The sequence below is a fragment of the Pleurodeles waltl genome, chromosome 11 (assembly GCF_031143425.1).
Source record: "Pleurodeles waltl isolate 20211129_DDA chromosome 11, aPleWal1.hap1.20221129, whole genome shotgun sequence".
NCBI lineage: Eukaryota > Metazoa > Chordata > Amphibia > Caudata > Salamandridae > Pleurodeles > Pleurodeles waltl.
Genome location: NC_090450.1, coordinates 586,523,478 through 586,538,588, shown reverse-complemented (window position 1 = coordinate 586,538,588; position 15,111 = coordinate 586,523,478). Strand labels below are relative to the sequence as shown.

General features: G+C 46.0%; 1 protein-coding gene across 2 annotated transcripts in view; it reads right to left on the bottom strand.

Annotated features, from left to right (window-relative positions):
- IKBKB (inhibitor of nuclear factor kappa B kinase subunit beta) overlaps nt 1-14,680 on the bottom strand; it is a 419,227-nt gene extending 404,547 nt beyond the window's left edge. Inside the window, exon 1 of one of the 2 annotated variants that reach the window (XM_069214097.1) lies at nt 14,497-14,680. In XM_069214097.1, the coding sequence (XP_069070198.1) occupies nt 14,497-14,514 (18 nt within the window). In that variant the 5' untranslated portion in view covers nt 14,515-14,680. Of the gene's footprint in view, nt 1-14,383 lie in introns of both variants that reach the window. The other variant, XM_069214096.1, reaches the window with a different exon arrangement.
- Between the last annotated feature and the right edge of the window lie 431 nt (nt 14,681-15,111).

Genomic DNA, 15,111 nt, shown 5'->3' with positions numbered 1-15,111 from the left:
ATTACAATCAAAGCAGGCGCCAGGAGAGAAGAACAGGAAAGATCGGAGTATTGGGTGGAGAAAACCAAGAGAAATTCCCAGAAAATGGAGTAAAAAGGTAATAGATAGAAGATGGTGATGAAATTTAGTAATATAACCCTGTGGGGAACAAACAAATAAGTTCTAGTTAAATGTATTGGTGGATCAGAAGTCCAACACCTGTGGCGGAGTACGCCACTGTCCAAGTGCCAGTTAAGCGGTGGTATAATACCTAAATAAGAGGGGCAATTACACAATTTAAAGAAAGGTCTGCACAACCGACGCTATAGGAAATAGTCATATGTGCAAGGGAGGAAAAGATAGGTAGTAATAAACTCAGCTCCAAGCAGTAATCAAGAACTCAAATTAAGATAGAATCATGAACACAAAAAAGGGATAAAACATGATCCAAGATCACAATTTAAGCCCATCACGTAAAAGCTAGCGCAAGAATGAATCCTCCACTAAAAGCACTTGGGGGGGGGGGGGGGGGGGGGGGAGGAACTGATGTGAACTTATTATCAGCCCATGGATTACAGGGTTCAAACAATGTGGAAATATAAAGCAACAGTTCCGTTTAAAAATAGAGAACCCTTTCCAACTGCAGTGATCATTCGCTGCAGATCTTAAAATCTGCATTTGAGTTTCCATGATTTTTATCTCCAACTCTGGGCACAGTCTGGTTTTATAGTTTGTGGCAATAGATTTATTTATCAGTATGCAAATAGCTGGTTTGTTTGTTTTTGAAGACCGTGGTGTTAATCATCTACATTTGGCTGACACTCCTTTTCTGGCTGCCTGAAGGATAGCACTAGTGTTGATGGTGCACAAGGTATGCAATTATCAGGCAGGGTCAACCCTTCTGGTTTAAATTCTAACATCTTAGCCAACAAGCCCTTTGAAACTAAAGGGGTTACTTGAAACGTAGACTCTGGAGTCATGGGATCAGGTCATCATGTTATGTTTTTTTGGCCTGTTTTGATATATCGTAAGTGAGGATATGGTCTCTCCTGGATTGTTCCCAAAGTCTTTCAAAAATGCACATGAAGAATCTGACATCCTGACCACAAATGGGAACTTGGTTATATTTGGATTCAATTTCCTCAAACCTCTTCTCTGTAGTACTGAGACAAACCTGAAAAAATGAGATGTCAGAACACACTGATTTCACTTCTTATGATAAAAGGGTCATCTTGGCCTAAAGCCAATCACAGAAATGTCTGTCACAATGGAGCCCCAGTAGGCATGCCTATCTAAGTCAGTCTGGGAAACAGTTCTATGTAAAGCCTTCACAGAGGATTGTGCCACTGAACCTCACTTCAGAGAATATGGACCACTGGGATGATAAACCAAGAAGATATACTTTCCTCTCAAAAAAGGTGCTATTGCTCCTCTAAACAACTAGAGCCTTGGTTGGATACAGTGGTTTTAAAGGGGCTACTGAAAAGATCAAATTATGAAAAAGATGGTAGGAAGGGTTCAATTGCAGCATCTACAATACAGTACTCTAAATTGAAGAATGTCCCACCGGGTGTGCAGGTCTCATCAGCAGAATAATGATGGTGTATCACATTATAAACTCAAAGCCAAGTCATATTAGTCTTAGGTGATATACCAAGAGGCTGTGCAGCGGAAATTCACAATACTGATGGGGGACACACAGAAAGCAGGTGCGGGCAAGGAGATGTCATAGGCATCTCTACAAGTTTTTTTTCAGCTGCAGGGAATTAGAACATGGTTCGTTAGCTAATCCCAGGTTGCTCACTGTGCTACCCTGCGAGCTTCAATACACATTAAACTGAAATCCTAATGTTAGCCCCACTGAACTAGTGCCAGTCACACTTCAATTTCTGCCACCAATAGTACCAAGGATGCACTGCCAAAAGTTTCTGACTTGCTGCTCCCCAATCACAGGAAAATCTGACAATGCTTTATCAAGCCTGGAGAGAAGAACGGAGATTGGTGACAGTGTTTATTTTAGGGGACGAACCACTCTCTCCCTGGCAATAGTAAAGGTTTCATTCAATTCTGGAAATCTACAGTCCTCCACTCCATCTCTGTGTTGTCAATACAGGGAGGGCAGAATTATTAGGCAAGTTGTATTTTTGAGGTTTAATATTATTATTGAACAACAACCATGTTCTCAATGAACCCAAAAAACTCATTAATATCAAAGCTGAATATTTTTGGAAGTAGTTTTTAGTTTGTTTTTAGTTTTAGCTATGTTAGGGGGATATCTGTGTGTGCAGGTGACTATTACTGTGCATAATTATTAGGCAACTTAACAAAAAAAATATATATATACCCATTTCAATTATTTATTATTACCAGTGAAACCAATATAACATCTCAACATTCACAAATATACATTTCTGACATTCAAAAACAAAACAAAAACAAATCAGTGACCAATATAGCCACCTTTCTTTGCAAGGACACTCAAAAGCCTGCCATCCATGGATTCTGTCAGTGTTTTGATCTGTTCACCATCAACATTGCGTGCAGCAGCAACCACAGCCTCCCAGACACTGTTCAGAGAGGTGTACTGTTTTCCCTCCTTGTAAATCTCACATTTGATGATGGACCACAGGTTCTCAATGGGGTTCAGATCAGGTGAACAAGGAGGCCATGTCATTAGATTTCCTTCTTTTATACCCTTTCTTGCCAGCCACGCTGTGGAGTACTTGGACGCGTGTGATGGAGCATTGTCCTGCATGAAAACCATGTTTTTCTTGAAGGATGCAGACTTCTTCCTGTACCACTGCTTGAAGAAGGTGTCTTCCAGTAACTGGCAGTAGGACTGGGAGTTGAGCTTGACTCCATCCTCAACCCGAAAAGGCCCCCCAAGCTCATCTTTGATGATACCAGCCCAAACCAGTACTCCACCTCCACCTTGCTGGCGTCTGAGTCGAACTGGAGCTCTCTGCCCTTTACCAATCCAGCCACGGGCCCATCCATCTGGCCCATCAAGACTCACTCTCATTTCAGCAGTCCATAAAACCTTAGAAAAATCAGTCTTGAGATATTTCTTGGCCCAGTCTTGACGTTTCAGCTTGTGTGTCTTGTTCAGTGGTGGTCGTCTTTCAGCCTTTCTTACCTTGGCCATGTCTCTGAGTATTGCACACCTTGTGCTTTTGGGCACTCCAGTGATGTTGCAGCTCTGAAATATGGCCAAACTGGTGGCAAGTGGCATCGTGGCAGCTGCACGCTTGACTTTTCTCAGTTCATGGGCAGTTATTTTGCGCCTTGGTTTTTCCACACGCTTCTTGCGACCCTGTTGACTATTTTGAATGAAACGCTTGATTGTTCGATGATCACGCTTCAGAAGCTTTGCAATTTTAAGAGTGCTGCATCCCTCTGCAAGATATCTCACTATTTTTGACTTTTCTGAGCCTGTCAAGTCCTTCTTTTGACCCATTTTGCCAAAGGAAAGGAAGTTGCCTAATAATTATGCACACCTGATATAGGGTGTTGATGTCATTAGACCACACCCCTTCTCATTACAGAGATGCACATCACCTAATATGCTTAATTGGTAGTAGGCTTTCGAGCCTATACAGCTTGGAGTAAGACAACATGCATAAAGAGGATGATGTGGTCAAAATACTCATTTGCCTAATAATACTGCACTCCCTGTATAGGCCCCCAACATACAGAAAATGGGCCAAGAACCGCAGCATCTCATGGAGCTCCAACATGGAGCGGCCTTCTTGGGTGTGTCCCAGCTCCACCTCCAACAGCATTAATCATTATCTTTTTGTGTAGTTGGAATACCGGCCTCCAAAATAGCAAGTTTACAATCCTTTAACAATTACAGATATCCTAGTGTGCATTTTGGGCTTTTACAGGAGAAGCACAACTTTGTTGCTTTTGGGCATCCTTGGTTAGCTGGGAATAGTTTGACCCACTTAAAGGCAACTGTGGCATTATCAGTCCAGTCTACACGATGTGGTGGAGCAGCAGGTGATATTTGCCTTGGTGGTGTATATGGGGTTTAAAAAAAATGTTACCCTTGATATGGGTGCAAAGAGCAATATAAGTCACTGGTGAGCAGGAAAGTTGTCTCTGATGCCTCACCTGGGAGATTTCTTTGAGAACGGTGTCTGTCTTGGCTGTGGAAGCTGCCATGGTATGTGGAAAACATAATGTTTCAATATTAAAAGTGAAGTGGGGGACCGGGTGGCCAGTAGATGATGTGAAAAGTGATGGTCTGCGCAGTGGCAATCATAAAGCTGTAGGAGAAGCACATGAAGGTGTGCTTGATGTGGGAGTGAATATCCCAGTGGCAAGGAAGTGGTTAACCGCCGGCAGAAATGGGCGCACTCTAAGACGGCTCTCTAACGGCCAAACGACTATCCTCAGACATCCGTAGGTAACCCGTATGGTGCTCGCAATTGCCACTACCCAGAACACAAGGAGAACAGCGGTGGCCCACCTGGGGGTCAACAAGGCAATAGGGAACCACAGCGACAGGAAAATCTTGCAGCCCACTGAAGCGCGGCGGCATGCGTCGAGGCCTGGTAGATGCCGAGGTGCAGAAGCAGCATAGCTCAGCAGACCTCCCCCTCCTTCTCCTCCTCCTCCCGAGCATGGAGAACCATGGTGAAGATCGGCGGTGATAGAGCAGCAGTTACACGCAGCGCTGGTTCCTCTCTGGAGGTACGCCAGTATTTGACCATAGAGAAGACCAGCTGGCAGAGAGGGCCGCCCGGTGTGGCTGAAACATCCGAAGCAGAGGCAGAGCTGAACCACAATGCGGTGGCCTAGAGGCATGGAGGAGACATCACTGTGGGCCTGGTAAGGTTTTGAGACCAGTAGAGCCTTCCCCCCACTACGATGGAAAGGTGACGAGAAGCAGTGATGTCAAAGGCGGGAAACAGAGGAGCAGAAGGTCCGCAACACCTACAACCTGACTGCAGGGCCTGAAGCACCCACCGCTAAAACAACACAGCTGCCAGCACCTGGGACATTGTGAGATAGCCCTTCATGGTAGCGCATGACTACGTGGACAGCCCACCCCCACCATCTGTGGCAAAAATCAGGTACGGGGGGGGGGGGAGGGGGTGAATCCGGCAGAGTCGGGCACCTAGCCAGAGAAGTGTATCAGGGACAAAAGGGGGTTCAAAGGGAGCTTCCCCCTCCCCCCAAAACTCTGTGGGACAGAGTGCATCACACTTCATCAGCAAGAATAGACAACAAATACAGGAACCCCCACTCTGCATGGAAGAGCAATCAGTGTTAAGAGGTCGCCAGGGACCTCGCGCAGAGGGAGGACAGCGGCTTAACTCTTGTGACAAATACGCACAACTGATAGCAGCCCCTAGCGACGCGACACAGACAATGAAGGGTGGAGAAAGAGTCTGGGAGGCTCCACTAGAAAGTGACCCCTCACTCCAAGAAATTATGTCAGCCATACGGGAACTCAAAGGCACTTTCGAGCCGAAGCTGGATGCTGTGCTGACCTGTGGAACATTTGTGAGAAAGTCTCAGGGGCAGAATCACAAATCAACAGACTAACTTCCACTACAAAGCACCTAGAGGAGCAGGTCTGCACACGGACAACAAAATGCAATTATGTCAGCCAGACTGGAAAATCAAGAGGGGACAGCAAGGCGCAACAACATCCAAGTGGTTGAGGTCTCTGGGGGAGTGGGAGGACTGAGTGTAAATCTCTTTATCGAGAACCTTGCCCTCAACACACACTTCCCCAAACACCTCTCCAACTTCTTTTCTGTCGAACGGACACAGAGGACTTCAGACCCAAGGCACCCCACTGCACACCAACATCGCCAGAATCTTCAATTATAAAGATCAGATTGCAATCCTGCAGGCAGACTGCACACATGGGTATCTCTGATATGATAACGCCCTTAATCGTATCTTCCCAGACTTCACCCTTCAGGTGCAGAAACAGAGGAGATTTAGTATATGATGTTGGACCCTGCCAGGCTGCCAGTGGTGTCAAGTGGCAAGACGTGGCACTTTGCATTCCCGGAGGAGGCTGTGATGCTATTAATTGTGTTTGACCAATGACTTTGTGTTTCACCACTGCGCATATTAGTTGCTCAATGTTAACCAGTAGCACATTATATGTTTTGTTCAGTTTAGCTGCCTATTGGCTTTGACATGGCATTAGCCATTACATTCTGTATTCAGTTTAGCTGCCTATTGGCTTTGACATGGCATTAGCCATTACATTCTGTATTCAGTTTAGCAGTTTAGCTACCTATTTGCTTTGACATGACATTAGATTTGCTATTTAGGTTAGCTGCCTATTGGCTTTAACGTGGGCTCAGACATTGCAGATGAGCTGTGTTTTTCCAAGCTGTGTTTTTCCACAAGATGGACCAAGCTGTTTTCTTCACACCAGACCTTAGCTGATAAGAGCACGTAGATTTTGTGTTTACCTCGCAATTCAGTCTGAGAACGGGGAGCTCAGGAGAATTGGCCTCTCTCCAAGGTTCTTCGGCTCTCACACTGAGTTTGCTTTTAAGGATGACTCTGGGCTACAGAGAGGTAGATTGAATCTGCTTGACTTCAGACAGCAACTAGACGTCAGTTGCCCGTCTCCCGTTGGGGTAGAGAATCTCTTTCTTGCAGTTGACCGGAGTCATCAACTTGCAGACCCCAGAAAGATGAAGCTGAATATAGGCCCTACCACCTTGCCCATACGGTGATGAATTTTGACTTTTATGCTTTGCTTTGAAGTTATAATCACATCTATTTGCTGTGTACATTGCAACTGAGAAGTACTTTGATATATTTTGCTTTCATTGCTGCGACTACTTTTGAACGTGTGCTTCCAATCTACTAATTTCGTCTCTCAGGAACTAGTGGGTAGGGAATTTACAACAATAAATGTCTTCTTTAGACTCAGAAGTGCATTCCAGAGAGGTTCTGTAAGCTCGGTTATGAGATAAGAGGGAAAGCAGAACAGAGGCGTGGGACTGGATCAAGGGATGAAGAGTAATGGGCTGGAAGGATACCATAGAGCTCCACACTCTCAAGGTACAGTGGTGGGCTGGGGCAGGTCTTTCCTGGGAGCCAGCAGACCTAAGACTTGCCCAAGGACATGTAAGAAAGCTGGCCCTTGAGGCTACTCTGATAGGAGCGGGGATAATAACAAGAAGTGGGATTTCAGTGAATATCCTCCTCCTCCGAGACGGAGCATAGGATCAGGAATGGCTCACTCATACCTGACGGAAGGAACACTCAGATACTGATCAAAACAGAGCATCGGACTGCCCCAGCAGTCCTAAAGTGTGGCAAATGACATTGAGATGCCTTCACTGCATAACCGGATGACAACGGCAGTTGCCCACCCAAGTTGGTAAATGTTCTTATTGGGGAGACCGAGAGGGCGGAGCTTGGGGGTTGTTTCAATTGTTTACATTCATATTATACTTGCTCATCTGTGCTGCTACACAAATCCGAAGGGACGGAGACTGGGAGAATAACCCCCGGGATTCCAACTAGCTCCATGTTGGTATATACCAGTTTTATATGGGGGCAACATACAGGTTTACTGTGGCTAGTACTTTGACCTGACCAGTCATAGAGGGGCTTAATATCTGCACACGGAACGTCAGTGTCTGAGTGGGAAGATTAAGCATACATTAGTGCTACAGCACCTGCAAAACACGCCCCTGATCTGATGCTACTACAGGAAACACACCTCTCGGGAAACCATTTCAAGGCCCTTGACAAACCTGGTTATACGCTCCTGGTACACGCAGGATATACAGCAGACGCAAGGGGACCTGGCATTTCAGTCAAGAAGTGACACCTACTTATCCCACACCGCCTGTGGCACGACCCCCTGGACAGTTTTGTAGCCACTTACGGGGGCATTTGAGGGCTCATTCTCAATATGTGCTCACACTAAATACCACCTAGACTGCATGCCACAACACTCCCAGATGTGCGCATCCTGCTCCTGGAATTTCCATCCAGAATGCTCAAATCGGGAGGTGATATGAAGGCAGCGTTAGACCCAGGGATAGACAGGACAGGGGCAACAACCCCCCAAACCACAGTGAGTCCACAGCAGGCCTTCTTAGATGCATTGGGCCTTCAGGATCTCTGGAGAGAACACCATCCCACTTAGAGGCAATGCACATACTTTTCATCCACATATGGTATTTTCTCCTATTTGGACTGCAACTTACACAACGCATGAACATATACTATTTCCGAGCGGTGACACACCATCCAAGAAGCATCTCGGACCACTCCCCAGTGGGGGTCACGCTGGTCGGACCACCACAAGACAGGACTCTGTCACCTAGACTAGACCCATGTTATCTTCAGGATCAGGGTATTAAAGAGAAGCTCTGACAGGGTACAGACTTCTATTTTGCAGAAAACCAGGGAATCGTCAACTCAGCCTGTACACTATGGGAGGCATACAAGACAGTGGTGAGAGGACGAGCCCAGGCGTTGATGGGGGGGGTGAAAAAACAAATAAAGAAAATTGAAATGCGAACACATTGAGTGAGATGTTGCGGCGTTAGAGGCTGAGGCGTCTGCGGACGCCGAGGCTAACTGTTGCCACAGGTTGCACCTCCAGCGGTAGTATCTAAGGAAGCTAGCCGTAAATAGGGCAAGAACCCACACACTGGTGATACAAAGCAGACTTTATGATATTGGAGACAAAGCCGGTAAACGGCTGGCCTGGCTAGAAAAGTGAGATAGGGATATTTCATGGGTGCTAGCAGTAGATGATGTTCATGGTGTCCGGCAGATGACCAGTGCCGCAATAGCTGCTACATATGCGGCCTACTACAAGTGGCTATATACCCCAGTGATGAAATGACAGACGAAGACTGCAAACATTTTTTTAAAGAAAAATATATCACTTATGGGAGAAGAATGGGAGGCCTTAGAGGTGGACCTGACAGCCAAAGAGCTCATGTTGGCTTTCGTGGAATACAGTCGGGAAAGGCAGCAGGGTCCAACAGCCTACCCGTTGAACTATATAAGGGAGTGGCAGACAAAATAGCTAAGCCAACGCTGGACATGTTCCAGACAGAGTGAGCAGAGGGCTGCCTTCCAGTCGTTCAGAGGACCGCCACCATCGTTGTCATTCATAAAAAGGGTAAGCCCCCAACTGACTGTGGGTCATATAGAACCATCTCATTACTCAATGTTGAGGGCAAGGTTCTGGCAAAGGCCCTGGCAACTAGGCTGTGAAAGGTCATAACCTCACTCGTACACCCGGACCAGTCCGGTTTTATGCCACTTAGAAGCACCTGCCTCAATCATCAACTATACAGAGTACTGTATTTCAAACGCTCGCCACAGGTGGAACAGGCAGTTGCAATTGCTCTAGATGCCAAAACGGCATTTGACAGCAGTGAATGGACATATCTTTTTGCCACACTTGCGAGACTGGGATTCATACCTACGTTTTGTAGCTGGGTCAGACTCCTCTATCGCTCCCCTTTGGCGCAAGTGCAGGTCAATAGAGAGGTCTCTTGTGAATTTGCCCTTCAGAGGGGTAACCGTCCGGGGTGACCCCTCTCCTATATGATATTTGCACTGCCACTAGAGCCACTTGCGGCCTGGATTCACCAAGACCCGTTAACACAAGGAGCGTGGACAGAGGGAGGATGGGAGGAGGGTATCTCCCTCTACACAGATGACATCCTGTTGTATGTCACCCAACCCTCCCTCTCCATTAATAGGATACTTCAGGTCTTCGATATCTTCGGGAGCCACTCAGTCTATAGAATTAATTGGGTTAAGTCATCGCCTCGAACCTCCCAACAGGGTGCACGGTGCCACTGGTGCTGGAGAGTTCCCAAAACCCACAGGAATTCCTACACAGGAACTTGCTCCCCCAACTAGACAGAGATAGACAAGATGTGACTCACTGGAGGGTCCTGCCTTTGTCCCTAATGGGTGAGGCAGCATTACACATAATTATGACCCTCGCACGCCTACTCTAAGTCCTTCAAAATACACCATACCAAATTCCCCCCGAGTTATTTAAAAAATGTGTCCATGAGGTTTGCATATTGCTGTGGAATGGAGGAGCTCCACGCTTAGTGCTGAACAAACTGCAGCGGGCACGATATGACGGCAGCCTTGCAGTACCAGACATCCTGAAGTACTACTGGGAGACGAAGCTACTAGTGGCCAATGACTGGGTATTCTCGGTCCAACAGGAACCTGCCTATCGGAGTGACATGGAGGTCATGGGCCGCAGAGGTAATGAAGCTATCCTATACCGTAGAATGCGGGAGCACGTCCATCTGAGCATATCCAGCCAGTGGTCAGGGCAAATAGGTGGTCAGGGATTACTTAGGCTGGAGGGATAGGCTGTCTAGTATGATCCCGTTGTGGGATAGTGGCCTACTACACGAGGTGGGTGGCTTACCCAGGTTTTCAAGGTGGGAGTTAATTGGCATTGAACACCTAAGGGATGTCTGGCGCGAACAGGCCATGGTACAATTCGAGGTCCTCCGTCAGGATTATTAACTGGCTGAGTCAGAGAAATATAGATATCTTCAACTGGGACACAACCTCAGATGTCATATAGTAGTGGAGGTGCAGCTTCCTGAGGTGTCCCTGCTGAAGATCGCCTTCTGACAGACCCATAGGTGAAAAAGCAATTTCAAATACTCAACAGAAAGCTGGTTAACAACTCCCCTGACCCACTGGTGACATAGAGAGGCTTAGAGGGGGGACTTGGCAGTCACTGAAGACGATGATTGGCTGGAAGTCCTTCAGAGCCCTTGGGACACTGTGATCCAGGTCAGGTTTCGGCTGGTTCAGCTCAAAATTATACACAGGTCCTACTACTCAAGGACTCTCCTCTAGAAGACAGAGAGAGCACCCTCACAGCTGTGTCTCTGGGGGTGTGGCCAGGAGGGTACATTGTATATGAGTGCCCCCTTATATACAAGAATTGGCAGAAGATTACAGAGACACTGTCCGGGTTCTATCCCAAGAAGTTACCCTGGATCCCAAATGGTTCTGACTAATGATGACGGGGGACAAATCCTGGTTGTGGTACAGGAGAATCTGGCTGGTGATGGCAGTGGGGGAAGCCAAACAGAATGTAGCAAGAAACTGAGGTATTACAACTCCACCAAGGCTGGAAGACTGGGAGTTAGACTGGACCGGTACCAAAGAGCAGAACAGGTGTTTTACCAGAGAAGGGACTACCCCAAAAAGTGGGAATTCTGCGGGGCCTGTGAGACTACAGAGGATATTGAACATGGGATATAGGACCAGAGGTGTGGGAGGGGTCTTTCTCACTGAGCCAAGTTCTAATTATGTTATATGGTATGGATTAGTCCGTAAAAGTGCACAAAAACTATGTATGTTGACTCTAATTCTTATGAATCGACCTACTTTGCGGTATACAAAATTGATGCTCGTTTTACTTCCGTGCTTGATTTGTACGATCGGCAAAAACAAAAAACAAAAAAAAGAAGAAGAAGAAGGACATTTGATAGGTGACCACGATGCCCCCAAATGTTACTAAAGCCCATGCGCTAGAAGCTGTGGCTATAGTGAAAAGCCTCCAAACAATACTTGCATCACGACCTAGCATACATGACAGTGACATACAAAACAAAAGTGGAACACCTCTCAAAGTACTCAGGACATAAGTCTCCAGAGCATATTGGTTTACTCCAAAATCGGAAGCAGGACAGCACAGCGACAGTGCACCATGACCTCCTACCCCAAAACCTGCCTTACACTCTTTCTGAAGCTTCAATTACTCCCCATTCACTTTTAAAACTCCCTGTAACCCTACCAGTGTTCCGACTTCACTCCAGTGATCCCTCCTCACTCCTGGTCAGCTTTCCAGGAATCCAGCCATTCATCCGTACAGCAGTGCAATCAAACTTCCAGTATTTTCCATCACTCCAGTTCCTTCCTCTTCAACGCCTAAACCTATCTGCCTACAAACACACACACACACACACACAACATACAAACGCTGCCACGTCCAGCCCCTTCATAGTACAGGGGTCCCTCCAAGTCATCCATCATCACCACACAATGTAACAATATTGCACAGTTAATCTAACAATATCATCATTCCCTCTAAGTAACTCTCAGCACCATTTCCCACCACCCAAGTTATCCTCCTGGTATTACTGAATAGTTTGTTTTCTTCTTTCTCCTACCGCCTCCTCATTTCTCTTCGGTTCCCCGACCCCCAACACAAATGTAGGGCTGCAAAAGTGCTATAACCAATAGCATAATCTCCAACACTTACAGTGAACATTTCAATCCTACTGAATCATCACTCTCTCCAGCGCTTCTAGGTACCCTCTAGCCATCAAGATATCCTTCAACACTCCCCAAGTACCAACTATTGTTATTCAGTGTCTCCTCAACAACTTAGTTCACCATTAGACTCTAGAAAATTATTTACACTCTCAGTGAGCTTACCATTTGAAACAATAAACTTCACATTATTCATAATCACCTTATAAACACTCTCAACCATCCTCCAAGGGTCCAAGCAGAGATGGTAAAGAAAGGGACTAGACAGGTTGCGATGCGAGAAGCCAATCCTATGAATGGGCATGGGCCCCTACGATTACACATGAATCCTCTCAACTGTGTACTGGTGCAGTCAGTTTAACAATGCTGAAACACACAGGCGCCTGGGCATTATCAAGTTACGCTGTGAAGTGCCAAACAGGTTGCAGGGGTTTTGAGGGATGAAGGTTCTGTTTTTTATTCAACAAAAACAGCTTCAAATCCGTCACTTAGAGGATTCAATCTTTTCATTGTTGTCTCCTGACTGGTAGGAGGTGTTGGAAGACTTACGGAGCACAGTTAGATATTAATCGTTACCAATTCTAATTGTAGTGAGTTTTATCAATCTTAAAAAACGAAAAACTGGGTTAAAAGCTGCAATTAATCAATCACTTGTGTTTCTGCATTGCATTGTGCTGTTTTGGGCAGATAAATGCAAAAAGAACAGATGATGGACGGAAAGTAGACCAAATCAAACATTCACCCCCAGTCACAGATCTGGGTTTAAACCATCTGTTTTTTTGCTCACCATGCCATTCCAGTTTGGACCCAGCGGTAAGTAAATCAGTCCTGACCCTGATCCCCATGGGAACAGTCCAGACCAAACTGCCAGGCCAGGTCCTCTCTGGACCAGAAAAAAGCATCCTGGGACCGGTTTCAGGGTATCACCCCTCTTCAGTCAGGCTAGCCTGAATCTGGTGGCATAGTGAGCACAGGACCCACGTCTGGGCATACCTTTACCACTTGGGGCGACAAATGCAAAAAGAACAGTTGATGGATGGAATGTAGACAAAATCAAACATTCTCCCCCAGTGACAGATCTGGATTTAATCCATCAGATTTTTTGGTCACCCTGAAACCTGTCCCAGAATGCTTTTTTACGGTCCAGGGGGACCTGGCTTAGCAGTTCAGACTGGACTGTTCCCAAGAGGAACAGGGTCAAGACTGATTTGCCTATGGCTGGGTCCAACCTGGGCGTGGGGAGCAAACAAACGATGGATTAAACCCAGATCTTTGTGACTGGGGGTGAATGTTTGCATTGTTCAGCATTCCATCCATCACCAGTTCTTTTTGTATTTGTCATAGCAGATAAGTCACTAAGCTATTTTACTAAGAGTGGACCTTGTGACCTGCGTATCATATAAGGCTTCCTGCAACATAAGAATTAACCCACAGAACAATCTTACTGGCAAACGAAACCTGTAAACTTGTAGTTTTCATCCAGTGTTTTGCAGCAGGCTTATAAACTTTTTTGTGTTTACACTCAGAACTACGCCACAAGTGCATTAACCGTTCAAGTGATCATACCAGCATTAAAGCCCAGAAGTTAAATAAATCTCTGCTGTGGGTGCCTTGGCACCTAAAACGATCTAACAGTATGTCAATATCCAGAGTAAAGCCAGAAAAGTTCATTATGGCACTCCTCGTTGTAGTCAATTTCGTCGAGCTTAGAGTTTGATGAAAATAATGGTTTAAAACTGGCAGTCACTAGATTATGAACGACTCCGCTCCCTTCCACACAACGTTCTACTAATTTGTATTTTTTTGGGGGGTGGGGGTGTTGAGTGGGTTCACCGGAGTAATTGCATGAATGCTAACAATCCTAATATAAGAGGGAGAGTATTTAAGAAAAAATACCCAAAAAAGTAATTACTTTAGTGTTGATTCGCTTTAAACTTCAACACACATTGAAGAGAAAATAACCCCGCTCCCGTTCCTAAATAATTGAATGTACATAATTATATTCGAATTCCAACACTGTACTCAGGTGTTTTTTAATTTCCTCTCGATAGTGAGAAGTGTAAAGGGGCTTCACAGATAACTTATAACACAGTCAACATTACCAATCGCCGCTTACCCTTGTGAAGCCGAACACGCACATTCATTAACACTTGTAGTTATAACTCAGTACTATTCCTTCATACACAGTCCTAGTCACGCTTGCATAGATCCCGCAGGACCCCCGCTCACCGCTGGCTGAAGAGCCATAGCAGCTGTGGCCAGCTCAGCGCCGAAGCCTCCTTGAATGATGGGCTGCAGTGCAGATAGAGCAGACCTCCCCCCCCATTCAGCGACGGCCCCAAATATACTCCTTGATGCAACTTGGCGTCTCGACTTCCTCGTTTACTTCCTACTGTGTCTTGCCCACGTGATTAGTTGGGCGGGGACACAGAGGGAAAGATGCAAAAACGCAACAGGTCGGAGAAACAGAAGAAGGACCAGCTCCCTCGAATGTCCACAGAAAATGAAGGCCAGTCTAACAAATAATAATATAGCCTATCAAATAAAGTAAGTGAATGTGATGCTGCCGTTGAAAGGTAATTACTTTCCTTCACACAAAATGTTTTATGCGCTGTTTTTGGAAGTCAACGAGACTGGACGAATCCATGTCATCTGTACACTGGGTGTTCAGTCACGATCTTTCATTTCTGATAATGCATTGGTAGCCGACCACTGAAGACTATCTCCACTCAGTTCTACAGAACAGTCGCGAAGTAAATAGGATTCGATTCGCAGCTGCCAAGTTTTCAGAATAGTTATGTGTGATATATCTCTAGTTTATGCTGGCTTATCGATGGCATCCTA